Source organism: Erpetoichthys calabaricus, chromosome 4 (genome assembly GCF_900747795.2).
Source record: "Erpetoichthys calabaricus chromosome 4, fErpCal1.3, whole genome shotgun sequence".
Taxonomy (NCBI): Eukaryota; Metazoa; Chordata; class Cladistia; order Polypteriformes; family Polypteridae; genus Erpetoichthys; species Erpetoichthys calabaricus.
In genome coordinates this window covers 229,856,417-229,877,268 of record NC_041397.2, presented here as the reverse complement: position 1 = coordinate 229,877,268, position 20,852 = coordinate 229,856,417, and the positions used below count along the sequence as shown (strand labels likewise).

Genomic DNA, 20,852 nt, shown 5'->3' with positions numbered 1-20,852 from the left:
CCGGAGCAAAAATCTCTCAAACGTCGACAGTTGACATTTCAACCCGTCCGTGAAGCCTAACAGTAAAAAAGGCTAAATTAAATTAATTACTTTTTAACTATCAATTCAAGTATGAGGATGATAATTACAGGACAGCGGACTAAAGTAATTTACAGAGAAAAAAACTCGCCCCCACAGCTTGTTAGAGCAGCCACAAGTTACTCCTGTGCTTATTCCTTCTCCACGCAGTGTGCGCCGTTCCCTGTGTCTTTGGGACCGTCTGTATCGACTTCTGGTATTTCTCGACGGCCGCTCCCGAGAGTCACAAGTTTGGAGGCTCTCCCCATCCCAGCCTCGCCCGCGGAGCAGCCCCTCCTTCATTTTCAAGGGGTCTTTTCATGAGTTTCAACAGCCCTGAGAAAGGGCGCTGGTAGAGTACGCGTCGGTGTTCGGTCACCATGCAGAAGAGCCAGAAAGAGCATCTGTACAAGATTTTAGTCATTGGGGATTTAGGAGTTGGCAAGACTAGCATAATCAAACGGAGTGTCCATCAGAACTACTCCCCCAACTACCGGGCCACCATCGGGGTGGACTTCGCCCTGAAGGTGCTGAACTGGGACGCTGACACCGTGGTACGACTGCAGCTGTGGGACATCGCAGGTGAGTCGCAAGCACAAGCCTACAACTGCTGGGGAAATAATAAAAAGAAAGGAAAATAAAGAGGGAGAAAGATAAAAAGAGTTTCATTTGGCGTGAATTCTTTAAGCATTTATTCTCTAGAATAAGGGGTAGGTGGAGGGGAATAGACAGGTCCCCACACAAAACGCAGCGTTTAACCAGTTAAACTGTGCGGTCATTCTTTGAGAAAAGTTCTGCAGTTTTACCTTGCATTCGTGCTTGTTTGTTAAAAAGGAAACGAAACGCACTGCTGAATTTACTTTTATTGTATTCTGTTGGGGCGACACGGTGGCGCAGTGGGTTGCGCTGCTGCCTCGCAGTTACGAGACGCGGGTCCTCTCTGCGTGGAGTTTGTATGTTCTCCCTGTGTCTACGTGGGTTTCCACTGGGTGCTCCGGTTTCCTCCCACAGTCCAAAGACATGCAGGTTAGGTGCATTGGCGATTGTAAATTGTCCCAAGTGTGTGCTTGGTATGTGTGTGTGTGTGTGTGTGTGTCCTGCAGTTGGCTGGCGCCCTGCCCGGGGTTTGTTCCTGCCTTGCGCCCTGTGTTGGCTGGGATTGTCTCCAGCAGACCCCCGTGACCCTGTAGTTAGGATATAGCGGGTTGGATAATGGATGGATGTATTCTGTTGTGTTGTTTGGAGACTGCCAGTTCCCATCCATTTGTTGAACTTTTGCCATTTGTTCCCATCCAACTTTTCTTGCAAGTTATAAATAAATGAGAGTGAATGTTTAATTGAACAAAACTCATATGACTCAGATTCTGGTGTTGAGTACTGATAAATTACTCTCTGCAGATGTCCACAGCTTCCATTTAGCAGTTATTTGTTATCACTCTCTGCTTGCTATAAAAACGTGAAACGCTGGCATCATAGAAATTTTTGATTATGGGTGATTTTATTGGATATGGACTTTCCAAAGCCCAGAGCGAGCAAGATGTTTCATGTTATTGTGATCGTGTAAACTGTTTAGATTACAAAATAAATTAAAGCTGGAGATCCATAAATTAATACATATACAAAAAAACCTCGAGTCCCACTTACCCACTTCATGGTCTTCCAACAACAAGTACAAGCCCTGGATGTGCTGCCAGTCCCTGCAAACACACCAAGATGATTTAGATTTGTCCAATAACCTTAGGATGTGGAGTAAAAGCTGAAGGACTCACAGGAACATCTCACAGAAACAAGGGGATATACTGTGTATATATATATATATATATATATAATTTATATATAAATAAAAATGTTTTATCATTAGGGCGGCATGGTGGCACAGTGGTAGTGCTGCTGCCTCGCAGTAAGAAGACCCCTGCGTTCGCTTCCTGTGTGGAGTTTGCATGTTCTCCCCGTGTCTTTCTGGGGTTCCTCTGGGTGCTCTGGTTTCCTCCCACAGTCCAAAGACATGCAGGTTAGGTGCATTGGCGATCCTAAATTGTCCCTAGTGTGGGTGTGGGTGTGTGCCCTGCAGTGGGCTGGTGCCCTGCCCAGGGATTTGTTCCTGCCTTGCATCCTGTGTTGGCTGGGATTGGCTCCAGCAAACCCCTGTGTTAGGGTATAGCAGGTTGGATAATGACTGGCTGACTGTTTTATCATTATAATAATAATTATTATTATTGTATGAATGGGGCAGGACTTTCATAGATGATGGGGTGCAGCATTCAATGTGACAGCCATTAATAAACCTATAAAGGATTACACAAAATGAAAACATGAATCAACCATTGCATTGTCATGTGAATACATCCATCCATCCATTTTCCAACCCGCTGAATCCGAACACAGGGTCACGGGGGTCTGCTGGAGCCAATCCCAGCCAACACAGGGCACAAGGCAGGAACCAATCCCGGGCAGGGTGCCAACCCACCACAGGACACACACAAACACACCCACACACCAAGCACACACTAGGGCCAATTTAGAATCACCAATCCACCTAACCTGCATGTCTTTGGACTGTGGGAGGAAACCGGAGCGCCCGGAGGAAACCCACGCAGACACGGGGAGAACATGCAAACTCCACGCAGGGAGGACCCGGGAAGCGAACCCGGGTCCCCAGGTCACCCAACTGCGAGGCAGCAGCGCTACCCACTGCGCCACCGTGCCACCCCATGTGAATACATGAGAATCAAAAGTCAAGTTTACACTTCTTCAAATACTCCGAGTTTACCCTTCTCAAAACACGTACTGTAGGTAAAAGCATTGTATACCAATAACAGGGAAGTCTACAGCGCATTCTGTTTTTATTTTCAGAAGCTGATCGTCTGTTACTCAGTAAGTAAATTACATCTCTACCTTACCACAGCTAATTACTGTAACAGACTGATGTCAAGACAAGTTCAAAATACTGCATAGTGGTTCAAATGTCAATAGCCTTATACATTTAGTTTTAACACTTTAGAAAATCAATCAGTATCAGGGTGTTGATAGAAGAAATTCCACTATTTAAGCTCTGCTGGCATATTAATGTGCTTTGGTTTATTATATTAACAAAGTTATGAACAATCCAGGCAACATGCAGCTTGTTTATATTTTTAATTCTAAAATGTTCCTACTTTATTATTGATATTGTGGTTAATAATTTTTGATCTTTCACATATATGCTAAAATAAGAAATATGACTGCTGTTGATTGTCTTACTTTTACACTACATGCTGCATTGTTGCTTTTCTTTACCCGTTTCATTTAGTATATTGTATTTTACGTAAGCAAAGCTTTGTTTTCTTATATTTACTGAGGGAATAAGGTAAGGATTACATTATTCTCTTTAGACATTGGCAGTGATTCCTGAACTTAAACCTTATTTTTGTTGTTTATTTTCATTAGCAAAAATAACATCTGATCAGCTTCAATAGACAGATGAGGCTTTAAAAATATCAGAGAAAAGTTTGTTTCTTCAAAAACTTGTCTGTACCTAGTTATACGTTTTAAAACTTCAGATATATAATGATGTTTTTTTCATGTCATACAAAATAGTTTGACATTCATTTATATTAACTTTTCGTAATCGTGTATCACAAAATGTTTTCTTAGGAAATAAAATGAACACTAGCATGTTTTATGACGCCAATATTTATCTTTCTCTGCCTCTGCTGCATTCAGCCAGACTTCAATTAAACTTTGCACTGAAAGTTCCATAACCTCTCTGTCTGGAGAGAAACTTCCATCTATTACTGGTGACAAAAACTGTCATGGGAATTATTTTGAATCCTATATTTGAACATTTTTTTTTTGTAAGGTTCATAAGTGGTAGAAGCATTATTAATATGGATATTTTCATTTTCTGAAGTTGCTCATTCCAGTAGACCGAGTTGCTGAGCTTTAATAATAGGCTTGTTTGTTTTTTTTAAGTCTGTCAACTTTAAAAGCATGAATTCTTTGTTTCTTGTTTTATGTCGTGAGGTGAAGCTAAAATGCAGTGTGGAGTGATGTAGTGGTTAGCATTGCTGTCCAAGGCTGTAGAGTCAGAACACAAAACCTTTGACTCCGACTTTGACTCCTCAGTACTGCTGTAGCCTCAAGGATTCAGTGTCTTGGGTTCGAGTGGCCTAGTGTGGATTTTGTATGTTCTCATGGTGTCTGCTGTATGTGGATTTTCCTTAAGGTATTCCAGATTTCCTCCCACATCCCAAAAGATGTACATGTGAGGTTAATAGCCAATCACAGACTGGCCCTGTGTGAGTGGTGCCCTGTCCAGGTTTAAACCCTGCCTGACCTGGATTAAACAGATTTGAATGTTAGGTCATGAAGACTTTGTCAGTGCCATATTTCTTGAAACCTAGGATGCAGAGAGCTGCTGTAAAATGCACTTTTAATTTAATAGCTCTTTTGTGAAATAATAGTAATAGTAAAGAAGAGGATGGCTACAGGACACATTCATATTTAGCTAAATACTGTACATCATTTTATTTGTCACTAATAGTAAACATTTAATTTCCATCAAAATCCAAATTAAATCACTTAGGATTCCAATTTATTGTTTTCTTCATCAAGAGAACCAAATAACCTTCTCTAACTTCCTTTTTAATCAGGGCCATTAGGATCAGAATTTTATCACAAGTTAACATCTTCTCTGCAGTCAAGTGCATTTGTAGTAGAGCATTTCTTGGATGATTGTTTCATTGTTGATCTGAGTAGAAAATCACATAGTGAATTTTTCGAATAGATATCAAGTCACCTTTAGAGGACCTTTAAATGTCTTACAGCCAAATAGCCTGTGGTTGGATTTGTTTTGCAATTTGGCATTAAATGAAATCTGTTGTTTTAGGAGTAGTTTTCCAACAAGAAATTCTATAGGAATAATAAGTACAGATCTTCGCAGAGGTCACACAGGGCACCAGTGATAGTACTAAGCATCTGTTGACTTCAATGCATTCATCATAGGAAAATAGTCAGTATAGGAAGTGAAATATTTGAATCTCTCAGTCTCGAGTTTGCTCACATACCTTCTGCATGTGTCATGCCAAAATTGAAAGTATGGTTTATAACAAAACAAGCCATATACGTTTGTCAAAAATGAATCACTGTATCCAAACAAAACAACCTTCCTCCAGGCATTAGGTAGGACAGTGCAAGTACAATGATCACGAATGGACCAGCCGACCTGAATTATACCATACAATTGTACAGAAAAATGTTGGGGTATCAGTCCATGTTGCAAAGTGTAGCAGAATGTGGGCACGCAGGTATGTCTATAAATGCATAAGTCGAAGTCTTAATTAAAGCCAATAGATCTGTTGCAAAGAGTGCATGGAAGTCAGATAAAACCTATCAATGTATCAAGAAGTTCTGAAAAGATGAATGGGACAAAATCCATCCAGGACTGATCACTGGACACAATCAAAAATGTCATTGCAGCAAAAGGATGTGCCACATGTTCCTAAGAATAAAGATTTATACAGTGTATGTACTGTTTACTACAAAATGTAGTCCATATTAAATGAACAGGTTCAGTTAAGATAGGCCAAAGTATCATTTCCAGTCATTTCTGTAATCAGTATTTTTTTATCCTTTATTAGGACCTAAATAAATATCAAGGCAACATTTTGGGTCAGATTAGTATGAAAATACAGATAATTCTAAAGGATTCTCAAATGTTTCTTATCACTGTACTTAACATGAAAACCTAGCCAGATCTCCTTTCGCCACATAAACACACATACAGTGATCAGCAGACTTTCAATACTGAAGACTTTCAAGACTTTCATTTTTCACCAAAGAGTGAAATTGCAGAACCTGAAATGGGCCAGTATAAATGGAATAAAAAACTGAAAATCAACAGATTGTAAAAATACTGACATGTCTGTGGACATTTAAGGATGTGATTTGATTAAGTTAGATAGATAGATAGATAGATAGATAGATAGATAGATAGATAGATAGATAGATAGATAGATAGATAGATAGATAGATAGATAGATAGATAGATAGATAGATAGATAGAATTTTGCGTTAACGGAGTTACATTATAATCAATTTGGACAATGGATTACATCCAAAAAGACTGTTTTCAAAATGAGAATGATAGAGACCCTATTTTCTAGACTTCTGATGGCTGTATTTTAACAGGTACAACTACTGTATGTGCCTCATCATTACTTAACAAATTGTGTTATTCTGTACAGGTATGACATAACATTTTCTTACCCCAGTTAATTCAGTTTAGGCTCACATAATCTGCAGTCTAACTGACAATACCAGACACCAGTCAAGTACCACTCAACTCCTGAACGGAGAGCCATTCAATTGTATAGCCCACTCCCACTCCAACACACACACTCACATTCACATTGGGTTAATTTGAAATCATTAATGAACCTTACATGTGCATCTATGAGGACTAAAAGTGGAGTACTTGGAGTAAAACTAACACATAGACAGGGAAAACATGAAGCTCCACACAGACAATGACCTGTGCATGATTTTGGACCCAGGATACTGAATCCATGAAGCAGGATCAATAACCACTGCACCAGTATGTTGCTTGAAGCAGATGTAAAATAAACAAGTCTGCCACTTTTTTCTTAATTCTGTGACAAGTAGGGTCACCCTGCCTTTGTACATTACAGTGTGAATTTAGACACCTGAGTGTCATAGTCTGAGTCCTGGTGTTAAAGAGTAATATAATAGCTTTTGACATTAATTTAATTTTAAAATGCTATTTTTCATAAGGTGCACTCCAATTTTATATGTTAAAAATAGGAAAAGTGTGCTTTGAATTAGAGAGTATATGTCTTTTCCTTTTTGAATGCAGATTTGTGCTTTGTTTATCTATATAATACACATGAATGTAGTTAATTTGTACTTTTGTAATTTTTTTATTTAACGAGGACGAGAAAATCTTTTATCCTTTTCCCCAAAGTAAAAGTGTGCCTTTGCTTGCAGAGATAAACTACAATTATTGTACGTGATCAGGAGCAGACATTTTGCTTGAAGGAATTCAAATAGCATTCAAGAACATTTCAGTCTTGTACAGCAAGCCACATTATTAATAACTCTTCTCACATGACTGTAGGAGGTTAGGACTGATTCCTTGTTTCACATTGTTTGAAAAAAAAGATTCTTTCTTTGCCTGTAGGCTTTACTCACAGGGTCATGGTATTTGCCAGTCATGTGCTTTCTATCATATGAGAGAGATTTCTTGTCAGCCACTCAAAGTCACTATAAATAACAACGGAAAGGTAATTTGCTTTTGCAAAATGGCTTTAAAGTACTGTGAAATTTTATAAGCTAGGCAAACATATTGCATTGGTGAATTCATAAATCATATTAAGAAACCTCCATTAATTAAACTATGGATTGGAGAAAAACACTGATTTTAAATACATATATATAGAACTTTATACACAAGTATCCATTCATCCATCTACTGATCCTGCTTAATTCCATTATAGGACATGACCTGGTACAGCTGGAGCCAGTCCCAACAACATCAGACAGAATGGCAGTTCCCAAGACTAGGTGGGTTGCTAGTCCATGTCAGGAAATACTTACACATAGCCAAATTTAATAAAAAACAACCAAGCAAACCTATGTGACTTTGGCATGAAACCAGAGACTTTATGAAAAAAAAAACCTAAGAGAGAATGTGCAAATCTGATGCTGAAATCGAGAATGGCATCTTAACCTGTATAAAAGCTGTGAAGACAGTGACCTTAGAAACTTAAGATTGGGTCGGAATTTAGATATTACCACATAGTTTTGATGGCTTATAATGAGGGTTTCTTGTTTAAATGCCAGAACAAATGAAGTTTTTTTTTTTATTATTATTTATTATTATTTTTTTAATATACGAGACTTCATATGACTGCTGCAGTTTTGTTTGTGGCACCAGAAAATGAAGTTATTTTGTGGCTATGGCAGTGCTTACTGCCTTGTCTAAACCAGCTCAGTTGGAGTTGTTCAACTGGACCATTGATGATAATTGGACTAATTTTGGACTGATAGAGGCATAGCAGAAAATGCATCTTTATGGTCTTCAAACTGTGCTAGAAAATAGGGGCAAGCACAATACACAAGTAAGCCAGATTCTGATTGCTGCTTTGTGTCATGCTGGAGCCCAGCAGATTCCTCTTCTCATTAAAGGCAGCACCAGCAAGACACCTCATTTGCAACAAGCATCAGTGTCAGCAGGAGCATCACTTCAGTAATGACACTCATGCCACTGAAAACTTCCTGCAACTAAAACAGCTTGACATGAAAGGCTTAGTTGACAGTCACCAATTTTATTAAATGAATAACAAAAGGTAACCTGTTTATTGCAGATCTTGCAAGGCAATTGCTTTTGACATATCAAGTCCAAGAATTTGCAGTTAAGTAGGTGATAGTAGAGGCATTGAAGCTTGAAGTTGTTGGCTGCAATTTACAGTACATAAGTTTACACTTGGTCTATGTCTTGTATTGTATTTTTCCTCTTTTGGGCACTCAGCCTTACCCTTCCTTTAGACGCAAGTATAAGTGAGTGTGGAGATTTGTACTGAACATAATAGAGAGAAAACAATAAGAGGCTTTGCTTAAATGAAGATTCTCAGTATTGTGACAGAAAGAAAGATAACATGGTCAAATGAGCAAAAGCTTATTGTGCTAGTGCAACAGAAGCAGGCAAAATCAAATTGCAAAAAATGTCAAATGACCATGGAAAAAAGTCATAATCAATAGATAAGTGAAGCACAGGTCAAAAAACATGATAAAACTAAGCAATACTTAAGACTCAGATGAGAAAAAATGTTTTATTAGCAGTTTGGTTAGTGAGTTTACCTTTATCTATAAAGCACAATTTCTATTTGTTTGTTGTCTGGGCATAGTTTGTTTTTCATGTCAAAGACTTGAAATTTGGTATACAGGAACTTGGGTTTTTGGCACCTAATAATAATAATAATAATAAATTATTTATATAGCATTGTTCAATACTCAAAGCACTTCACAGAAATTGAGAAAGAAAAACAAAGCATACACAACATTGGATAAAAATGATACCTGCATAAGACACTAAATAAAGATTAATACAGGTATACAAAGCACTGAAATAGAATAAGTGACAATAAACCAGAATAAAATACAAAAATTATAATACTACAAGAAAATCCTTAACAGCCAACAACCCTGAAATCACACAATGTGTGGTACAAACACAAATCTTTCTGGGCATTGGGGCAGAGAGGTTAAACTGAAAGAAGGATCAGAAAGTCAGGGTTTCAAGTTGTGTTTTGAAAGAATGAATTGATTTGGCTGATCTCTTTAATTTAGGGAGGTCATTCCAAAGTCTGGGAGCTGTAGAGCTGAAGGATCATTTACCCATAGTGCACAAGTTAGTTTGGGGCACAACCAGAATCAGTGGATCTTAGTGAGCAGACAGGAGCATAGTGGTGGAGGAGGTTGCTGATTTAGTCCAGTGCAGTGCAGTGTAGTTTCTCCTGTAAGACACAGGAAGCCAGTGACGGTGGAGCAGGATGGGTATTATGTGCTTGTTGTTGTGGGCCTGTTTAAGGACTCTTGCAGCATAGTTCTGAACCAACTGGAGCTGCGATAACAGATTAGAAGGGGCACCTGCCAGCAGAGAGTCAACAGCATTTGGAGCAGTATGTAATTTAAGCACGGACAAGTTTCTCAGCATTGGAAAAGGAAAGGAATGTTTCTCAGATATACTTCCCTCCAGGATGACTGCAGCATGAAATTTGACCCATCTGTGGGGTTACGACTACTGGGTTAGCAGAGTCCAATTTTTAATTTAACAGAGAAACAGCATCCTACAGGTTCAATGGAAGTATAATAATTAGCATGCTTTCCTGGGTGTGACATTAATCTGCATCCAGTCCTGCATGTAGGCCCTCCAACCTGCAGGGAAAAATCTTGGAGTTGGTGCCAGAATTGGCACTCCAGTCACCATAAAAAAACCTCACACCGATTCCATTTCATCTGAACTAGTGTGGTGCTGATGTGTCACCTGTTGCATGGCTGCACTCGGGTCCTAATCTGGAATCCTGAGTTGGTTTGTCATGTGGTGGGTGCGGCAATGCGCTGTATCAACACGTGCTCCTAATCACTCTCTCTTTCCTTTAAGGCAAGGAATCCCAAGCCACCCTAGATGGAGCCATATTACCTCTCGAGTTATTTAATACAAGTTGGAGACAAAAGGATAACCATTCAAATGACCATCACACCCCGCCAAGCACTGTTTCTTTATTGTATTTGACAGTTGAGACAGATCTCATAATATACTTACCACTTACTGTATTTAGTCCAAGCACAGAAATTTTTGCCCCTCTAAATCTGCAGCACACTTTTGAAAGAAAAGTTAGCCGGGTAACATAGATAAAGCTACATAAAGAAAGCTAGCTTGGTATCTTTCTATTTTTCTGTATGTATGTTTGTTCCAGCATCACTCAAATACAATTCTTCATATTTTCGTGACCATTGAAGGCTAATCCAGGTATAGTCCAATTTAGAATATAGGCCGTGTGGTACTGAATCACAAGTCATGAGATTGAACTTTGTGATATAGGAGACAAATCGACGGTAAATGTTATGCTTGTAGTGCTCTCTCGATTCTTCCATCAATCCAGGTTTTTCCATTACAAGGCTTTAAGCACTTAGAGTGGTAAGACAGAGACCAACCATTGGAGGAATGTCAGTACATTGTAGGGTTCACTTACGTGATTTAGAGATGCCAGTTAATATATTTATCAGGAAAGTGAAATGTCTAACTAAAACTTCCAAGAAAATGAGAGAAAGTAGAAATTCCACATGGACAGTAACCAAGCTGTAAATCAAAAACTATTCCTTTATTGTACAAGGCTATCAAGACTCTCACTATGGGTCATTTTTAACCACTGCACACACACTGAACACACTGCTTGACTAATTAAACAAATTCATGCCTTTCCATTCTTTTTTTCAGTGTTTGTGTCTTCTAAGATTTAACCACTGTCTTCTTTCACTTCATTTATTTTAGAATAAGGTCACTAATTATTTATCCATCAATCCATTTTTAACTTCCATACTAATTATTTTTGTCAATCAAAAGTTACTTTTCATATGAAGGACATTTGAATGAATTTTAATTGCTGAAAAACAGGCTACTTCAGAGCTCCAAAAATGGTGACTTTAGTTTGAGTAGCAGGCTGATGACTCACTCAAATGAGAAAGAATGTTCCTGAGCATTCATATAGTGAGAAACTATACCTAACCCTTTTGAGATACAGTTAAACCCCTTGCCCAATGATGCAGTTTAATGAGAACTGACAAGTTCCGTTCTGCTCTTATGACTTGGTGAATTTGCCCTCTGTTGGTCCACATCACATCGAAGATTTCCTGATTACAAAGTAAGACGTCAACTCATGAGCAGCTCAAGTTCCACTAGCTTAATTACTAGAAGTGGTTGCCAGATGCTTATTTAAATCGACAAACTGCAGACCAATTAACAAATATACAACAATAAAACCTTAAACAGAGAGCTTCTCTTTTTTAGTCAATCTAGTAATGCATTTCACAGAGGGCTTCATTTTTTTAGCCAATGTGTTTACTGGGAATGACCAATTTAAACTGAACTGAGTCCGCCCATGCAATCACAGAAAACTTTGAATCTTCTTTAATATGCCTTTATCCAAGGAGCAGAATGGATCTGAAAAATGCTTTCTGGTCGTATTTATAGTAAAATAATAAACTAATCATTCACTCAAACAGCCCTGAAACACATAAGAATATCATTTTGATAATCACAGATGAAACCATTCATTCCAGTGAAGGAACTTCATTGAAATGAGTCAGTTTTACCAAGGAACGAGAAAACTGAAATTGTATTCAAAAAGGTGGGAACGAATTTAGTATTTGGGGAACTGCATATGCTCACAGTGATGAGCCATGAATTGTCATAAATACACAACATAAACAGCTGATTATTAACAGCTGTTTTCTACCTCATCGACAATTCATTCAGTCTCCTCTCTCACCATTATATAGTTTTAACAGACACAATAAAACATTGTTCACACATGGCAACATTTAAATGCCAATATAACATAACCCTTTCAACCATTTTTTTTCTAAATTAGGGTAACAAGGAAGCAGAGTAATTCATGGCAACATCAGATGTAAGGCACACACCATCATTGGACAAGATGCCAGTCTATTGCACGATTCACCCAAAGTCAATTGTGCAGTGCCAACTTAAAACTGACACTCTACCTGCTTTACATGTCAGTGAGATGTAGGAGGAAGTTCTGAGTGTCCAGAGAAACCCTCATTTACACGCAAAAATAGCTGAATTATGTATAGAAAAATGAGTTAAAATTTTAAAAGTTCAGTTTCATGTTCTGTTCCCAGGCTACGATACACTTTAGAGTATTCTATTTTATGCTTAGAGCTGTCAATCATGTGCTAAAGGCATGTATTTAAACAGAGAATAATACATGGGACAGACAGTATAATGGTCATTTAATATACAGTGTAGCCAAGCTGTAGAATACTGCTGGGCACTTTTGGGAATTAATTAAATGTGAATTAAATAGCCCATATTTTCATATTTTATTAATTTCAACTCTTCTTTTAGTGTTTTCAGTACCTTGGGTTACTACATAATGTCATGTTATGGGCAGTCAGCTTGTTCCAGTTCCTCTCACAGTCCACAGATATATTGTGCTTAACATCCCATTCACGGGACATTTCTCTTTTACAACTGGGATAAATAGTACACAACACTCCCATGTACTTTAGAGGCATATTAGAAATTTTTTAGATATTTTATTTCTACAGTAGGAACTCATCGGTAGATCATGTAGTGAACTAGACGTTTGATTTGATATGTGACCCATATTTGGGACTAAACCTCCAACCTTTTACAGTTCTGTCTAGTTCTTCAGCCACTATACTGTAGTATGCTCTGTGCATTAAGTTTTAATTTCATCAATACAGTCATTAATTTTCTCCTTTACTTGTCCTGGTGAGGGCAATAGTGATAAAAAGCTGAATACGCAGTGCAAAATTCCCCCTCTCCAGCAGTATCCTCGTAACTTATCCAAGAAAAGTTCTATCCCATTGTTTTAAATTATTTTATAAAGTCTACACCAGTTTAATGTGCGAAATGTGCACTGTGCTGTTCAATTTTGTTCTGTCAAAGTTTAGTTGCTGCTTTTTGACTGATACAGCTCTGTACTTGTGACCCTGAACTAGAATAATTGGATTCAATAAGGGGTGTATTGTTGGCTGTGAATCCTGCAGGGTCAGACACAGATGTATGCTATTTCTTTTCAGGACCCTGAGCACTAAAGAGGCTGAGGATATTCCAAGTGTTTTTTATAGTGAGCAGTAGTTTCTATCTTGGTCTTCTGCCACTAATTTGATTTTTAGTTATAAAAACTGACCAAACCTGGTAAGAAAGACACCTGACAATCTCAACATGTTGTGTTAGAGTTTTTTGTGACTTCCTCCAAAGTTCTGTGGCTTACTTTTGAGAGAGATTTTGGAAGACTGTGTGTTCAAGTTTTGGTATGTAAAGTCAGCATCATTGTTTACTATCAGGATCTCTATAGTGACAAAAATGCCTGTTTGAACAACTGGCATCAAATCGGCAGCTCCTTGAAAAGTGGATGTGGGAACTTGCAAGACAAAATGGAAGCTAATTCATGACAGATACGTCCGTGCAAAGTGGAAAATGTTTGAGAAAAGATCTGGGGGTTCAGCCATTGTAAGGTAGCACAGTGTGACAGTAAGTTGTGTTGCAGCTCCAACAGGATCAATGTGCATACTTTGATGTTTGATGCAGTGAAGCAAAGTACAAGATAGATAGATAGATCTTTATCGTCATTGTCACTTTTACAAAGAAACAATGAAATTGAAGGTGCAGTCGACTCAGTGTGAGGCATAAGTTAAAAACCGAATAGTAGTAAAAGTACAGAATATACAAATTGCACTTGTTGACTTAAGGCCTATATTGCACATTGAGAGAATGATATGGAGCAGTTTTATTCTGAGTTCAGGGCCATGATTGCTTTTGGATAAAAGCTGTTTTTAAGGCTGTTTGTCCTGGTTTTCATTGTTCTGTATCTCTTGCCGATGGCAAAAGCTGGAAGAGGCAATGACCGGGATGTGATGAATCCTGTGAAATGTCTATTTCTTTTTTGCGGCATCGGGAGGTGTAGATTTGTTCCAGAGTGGGGAGGGTACAACCAATTGTTCTCTCCACCGTCCTGATGACCCTGTGGAGTGCTTTCTTTTCTGAGGAAGTGTAGCTGCCGTACCACACACACAGTCCGTACGTGAGCACACTCTCAATGGAACAGTGATAAAAAGCAAGGAGCAGATTTTTGGGGAGATGGTTCTTTCTGAGAATTCTCAGAAAATACAGTCTCTGCTGCGCCTTCTTCAGCAGCTCCTTGGTGTTGGCACTCCAGGTCAGGTCATCCTCCAGCTCAATGCCCAGAACCCTGAACACCGGGACCCTCTCCACACAGGCCCCACCAATGATGAGTGGCTGGATGTCAGTTTTGCCTTTTTCTAAAGTCAATAACATGCTCCTTCGTTTTTGTGGTGTTGAGGAGCAGGTTATTGACTGTGCACCACTCTGACAGCCGCTCCACGTCGTCCCTGTATGCCAGCTCACCCTCCTTGCCCAAGATGAGTCCAACCACCGTTGTGTCATCCGCGACCTTTATAATCTTGTTGCTATGGTGAGTGGGGACACAGTCATATGTGTTGAGGGTGTAGAGGAGCGGGACAACTAATCTTTTCTATCATCTGAAAATGAGGCACCCAGACAAGTCGCTTCAAAGCTAAAAAGGCATAGAACCACCGTGCCCACAACTTCAAGGACCACAAGCAAACCACCATAAACCATAAGTCAAGCATCCCTAGTGCAGACAGAAATCAAGATGGATGATATAATTCACTTCATTCAGTACGTATGCAAGGATTTGGTGCTCATCTATACAGTCAAAAAGGTGGGATTCAGGTGTATAGTGAAAAGTTTTAAATCGAGATACACTATATCATGCTAAGTCGCAAATATTTCAGCAAAGTTGACCTGCCTACTGTTTATCAGGATTGGCAAAGGAAAGTTCAAGTAAGACATATTTCACAATGACTACAGATCTTTAGGCATTCTGAGCAATCAAGCCTTATATTAATCTAACAATATACTTTATCAACCAACTGCATAGTAAATGTTTACAAATGTACTCTTTCTGTCAGACCACACAGGAGAAATAATAGTGCAAAGTCTTAGGTGCTGGAGTCATGTAAGTCTGTATTACTACTGATAACGCAACAAACTACATCAAAGTGCTTCAGCTCAACGACTGGACAAGACTTCAGAGCTTTGGCCAATGTTTGCACATTCTAATTAAAATGTTTATTTAAATTTAAATGATTAACCTCTGTAGGGGTGCAAAATTCAGTTAAAGGATAAGTTCACTATTTTACAAGTCAAAGTTATTACTTCACAGTCACGATATATACGTATTAATTTTCCATTTGAAATTGCATTCAAAAGTGAAACACATTTAATAAATAAAAAAAAATAATTAGCCTGCTCTTGTCTTTTAAAATGGAGCTAGTAGGTAGGAATCTGTTTCTTGACCGCTTCTATGCTACCTGTGAGCAACAGCACTCTTCGCCCAACTCTTCTCTGTGTGCTCAGATTATATGATTATTTTTTCCTGAATGGTTCCTACTTTTTGTCAGTTACATTTTATGTTGTTATTTTACAAAGCCTACAGAGTGAGATTCATGCAAAGTTTCAGTGTAGTAAAATGTGCACATCTAAGTTTAGTTGCACTTGTGCATTAAATCTGAACTGAACCGCTGAACTGAACTGATTACACTGTATTGTATTTTAAATACAGTAAAAGCCTTAGAATTTGGAAAGATCCAAGCCTCTTTTCCCTTGGCATGATTTACACATGCAGTCATGCACAATAAGAAAAATGTTGAGCTTTTTAATGAGTCATAATTTGCTCTTACTGATGATATGGTTATAAAAGAACTGAGGATAAAATGTCTCTGTGAGTAAACTGACTGCCACTCAGTCATACCGATCTATAAATATATGGGGAGAACATGCAAGTAGACCCTGCTACTGTGATGCAAGAATGACAGTTCTACGCCATCATTCTATGTTAAAACATCTGTACTGAATTTACTAAACTCCTCCCTAATAAAACTTATGTGAACTGCTGTTGCTAAACTGACCCAAGTGTGTGTGTTCTCCCTGTCCAGGGATTGTTCCTGCTTTTTATCCAATGCTTGCTGGGACAGGCTCCAGATGGGCCATGTCGGTGACGTGGATAAGCTGGTTGGCTTTTTAAAATGTGTAAAATTTGCTGCACGTTAGAATGCAATTTCATGTAGCGCATTAATACTGCATATACAATGATTATGAGGAAATACTGAACTTCAAATTGAAAAACACTGAACTTATCCTTTAATTGGAATTATATATATATTTAATGTTAAATATATGTTAAGAGGATGTTAAGAACTCTTTTTTAAGAGATATTTGCACTGCTGCCAGACAAGTTTCATTCTAAAACAGTATTTATTATTTGGTAAATTTGTCCTCTGTTTGATTTGTTTAATTGCAGTTTAAATGACTGTTCAAATATAACAATAATAAATCTTGTTTGATCTCAAATTAAAAAAAGACTTGAGTAATTGTTTTGACATAAATTCAGTCAGAAGGACCTCTTTGTAGATATTTTTAGATTTTTAGTTGTATACTATGATATACTGTATACTGTTACCATTTAAAATTTTGTAATTATCATAATACATAACTTTGTTTATATCAGCCACTCTTACACAGAAAAATGCAGAAAATTATGGGGGGGGGGGGGGGGGGGGGTAATACTCTTTCATTGCACTCTTTTTGGAAATGTTAGTTTTGCAACAAAAAATTGAAGGTTACATAGATTTGGGAGAGCAGAGCCGGTCAATCCATTAGGTGAAATAGGCGACCACCTAGGACAAGAAGGACCACCTAGGACTTTCATAAATGGAAACATCGTTGAACTCTGTTCTGATGTCACAAAGTGGCTGCTGTTACCCACTAGGTGCCATTTATGAAAGTTAAAGTGTGCACGCTCCATATGCCAGGAGACATGTGCTCCTTAAAGTTGGTGGAAAAGGACTGCTGTTTGTGCTAATGAAGGGGTGCACACTCTGGACACCAAAGGTGACCAAGGTCCTTGAAGTTTAACAATATCGATTACCCACTATGGACAAAGAGGGGCGACATCTATCATAAGGTTTCAAATGAGCCTTGACTGGCACTGTGGGAGAGTGTGCACTGTGATGTGTTAATTTTGATGAGATCCGCTAAACATGGGAGCTGAATGATACTTGATAAGCTTCTACATCTAAGTCTAAGGATTCACTTTTTGTCTGAGGTTCTTATTCTCATCTTGTACTACATTAATGTTAAAATAGAAAAGCCACATACATTTTTTCTCAATCACACAAAGTATTCTTTTTTGCAAATAATGAAAATGTTTTATGGCTTGTGTCAGGTTAAAATATTAATTGAGCACTCCTATCAGTCAAGTCAAGCATGTTAAAATGCTGGACTTCAGCCTGGAATAAGAATAAATTGTATGTCTCCTTTAAATAACTGAATTTACCAGTCCATTGCAGGGTTTACATGCACACAGGCACACACACTCATTTAAATTCATGATGTAGTTATGTAAGAGCTGTGAAATTTGTTTGAGACAGTGACAGGTTCCTTAGCAAGTTCTGTTCTAAATGTCAACAATGCAGTCTGTTCGGTTTAGTTTGAACAAAGAAATAAATAGCCAGGGAGTCTTACAGAGAGTCTTTGAGACTCCTGGGGGTCCCATCTTGGCATGCAGTAATACATTATTAAAGGGCAGACCCAGAGAGAAAAGTAAGTGCTATGTGAACAGGTCACTCACTTGACATGCTTTACGTGAAGAGAAGAATAACTGCATTGTTTAATCCTGCATTGCGCAGAAGGGGTCATTATTAAGTGAACTAATTTTTTAACAGGTTGTAGTGCACCCTGCTTTGAGAGTTTACATGGTCCGGCTTATTCCTGCCAAACTAGAATCAGCTATGTAAATTCAAAAGACTAGAAATGCAGGCTACATTGGTTTTGTTTTAATGGTTTAACTTTAAACTCCTCATTTACATAAAATAGTTAGCTATTACCCTGAGGAACTGATAATTATGTGTTAGTAAGAAAATACAGTAGTTTTATTTAATTATACTTGTAAAAAATTTTTTTCCTTCTGCCTACTTTTACCATTGCACCATTCAGTTAATCTGGTTTTGCCAAATCATAGCCCTATAGTACTGCTCTGCCAGCTTCCACAAGCCAGGGACCGGTTCTGTACAGGGCACCAGTATAAACCAAGGTGCAGCTCTGCCATCCTTGTTTGTTTTTGGTCTAACCAATTAATTTCTGAACAGAGTTTTTTACTCACACGAGTCTTCCTAATCTTATTTATTAAGATTTTACTCTTTTCTTCTGTAAAAAGGCAGGCAACACTGTGGTGCACTGGTTAGTACTGCTACAACATAGCTTTATAGTCCTACATTCAAATCCATTTGTGTGGAGTCTGCATGTTGCCTGTGTTTGTGTGTGTTGTTCTTAATGTATTTCATTTTCCTCTCATATTCTAAATATGTCCACTAGCCTAGTTACCATTTTTAAATTGTTATCAACAAGTTGGACATCAGTCTAACCATTTTGGTTTTTAACTGATTTTTATTTTATTCTTTGAATCATTTCATTATTATTGCGCTCTTTTATGGACATGGTCATGATGCTTGTTGCAGACTTGTTCATTGCCGCTCATGCACTTCACACACTTTTCAATGTGTGACATCATGCTTGAAACAGCTTCCACCTGCAGCTAAAGTAATTTGCATACTGAAGTAGCATTGCACGTGTACTTTGTCATCATGCCTGTGTCAATCAAACACAGAAAGCTCTGCAGTCTATTTGTGACTTTATACTGTATGGAAATAAGTAAATAAATCAAAGTAAATAGATAAATAACATTCAATGTGGCTTTTAAGTAACATATAAACATATAAATGTTTTTTATATAAAGACCATCACAAAATATAATCACTAACAGAACCTGAACATGATACCTTGCTGCTTCGTTGAAGGACACGTGTGTGGCACATTGACTGGCAGGATGACACCCGACCAGTTGCTGCATCCAAATGGTGCCATCTTTTGCCTTTACGCCTGGTGCAGCTGTGTTGTTTTTATGTGTGACTGGACATTCCTTGCGGTGAGGGCTTCTGTTCTTTCTCCGATGTAGAACCCTCATCCTCATCTGAGTTCACCTTTGTTATAGCACGTCTTTATTTGAAAACAGCAGTGTCAGATCGGGGGAATGTGAACATGAGTGAGAGAATAAAACTGATTAAAAAAAAATGCTTACCTTTACAAGTACCATAAATTTACACTGCTGTTACAAACTCAAATCAAATGTATGTTTGTATTCTATAATAGTAATAATAAGAGCATCTCACTACTCAAAACGGTAATTCTGGGAAGCAACCAGAATCAAACCCACAACCTCTTGATTATGAGTAAGCAGTTCTTACCGCTGCACCACCCAGGCGGTCATGTCTTTGTCATACCCTAACTTGATTTCTTTTACTTTGGTTATATTCTTAAATAAAAGTGCACTTGTTTTGTTATACGTGTACCTTTTGTGAAAGTGTTTATTTGATATTTGGACTTCAGTCTTGACACATTATACACTTCATGTCAAAATTTTGTCATTAGTACTATAACATGAAAAAAGTTTCTGTTTTAGGTATGTGTTCAACATTTCTTGCCTCGCATTTCCTGTCATCCTACATTTAGAACATTAGAACAATCTAGACGAGAACAGGCCATTCAGCCCAACAAAGCTCGCCAGTCCTATCCACTTATTTCTTCCAAAAACACGTCAAGTCGAGTTTTGAAAGTCCCTAAAGACTTACTGTCAACCACACTACTTGGTAGTTTATTCCAAGTATCTATCATGTTTTATGTTTGTGAAAAATTTACCAAATTTACCAAGTTTCCAACTGTGTCCATGTGTTCTTGACAAACTCATTTTAAAATAACAGTCTTGATCCACTGTACTAATTCCCTTCATAATTTTAAACACTTCAGTCATGTCACATCTTAATCTTCTTTTACTTAAACTGTATAGGCTCAGCTCTTTTAATCTTTCCTCATAATTCAACTCCTGTAGCCCTGGAATCAGCCTATTTGCTCTTCTCTGGACCTTTTCTAGTTCTGCTATGTCCTTTTTATAGCCTGAAGACTAAAACTGCACGCAGTACTCCATATGAGGCCTGACCACTGCATTATAAAGCTTGAGCATAACCTCCTTGGACTTGTACTCTACACATCGTGCTATATAACCTAACATTCTATTTGACTTCTTAATAGCTTCTGAACACTATCTGGAAGTTGATAGCTCAGAGTCCACTATGACTCCTAAATCCTTCTCATAAGGTGTACTCTCGATTTTCCAACCGCCCATTGTATATTCCAACCTAACATTTTTACTTCCTATGTGTATTACTTTACATTTACTGACATTAAATTTCATCTGCCACAAATTTGCCCAAGCCTGTATGCTATCCAAGTTCTTCTGTAATGATTTAACGGATTCATAATTTTCTGCTAATCTACCTTCAGTGGCACCTCTGGTCACGACTGTAATTCG

The 20,852-nt window shown here is 38.1% G+C and overlaps 1 protein-coding gene across 1 annotated transcript in view; it reads left to right on the top strand.

The window, feature by feature from the left end:
• The first annotated feature begins 219 nt into the window (after positions 1–219).
• The window catches only part of LOC114650640 (ras-related protein Rab-38-like), a 123,411-nt gene continuing 102,778 nt past the window's right edge, over positions 220–20,852 (top strand). The window contains exon 1 of the mRNA XM_028800411.2: positions 220–639. Within this exon, the coding sequence (XP_028656244.1) occupies positions 438–639 (202 nt within the window). The 5' untranslated portion in view covers positions 220–437. The remainder of the gene's footprint in view (positions 640–20,852) is intronic.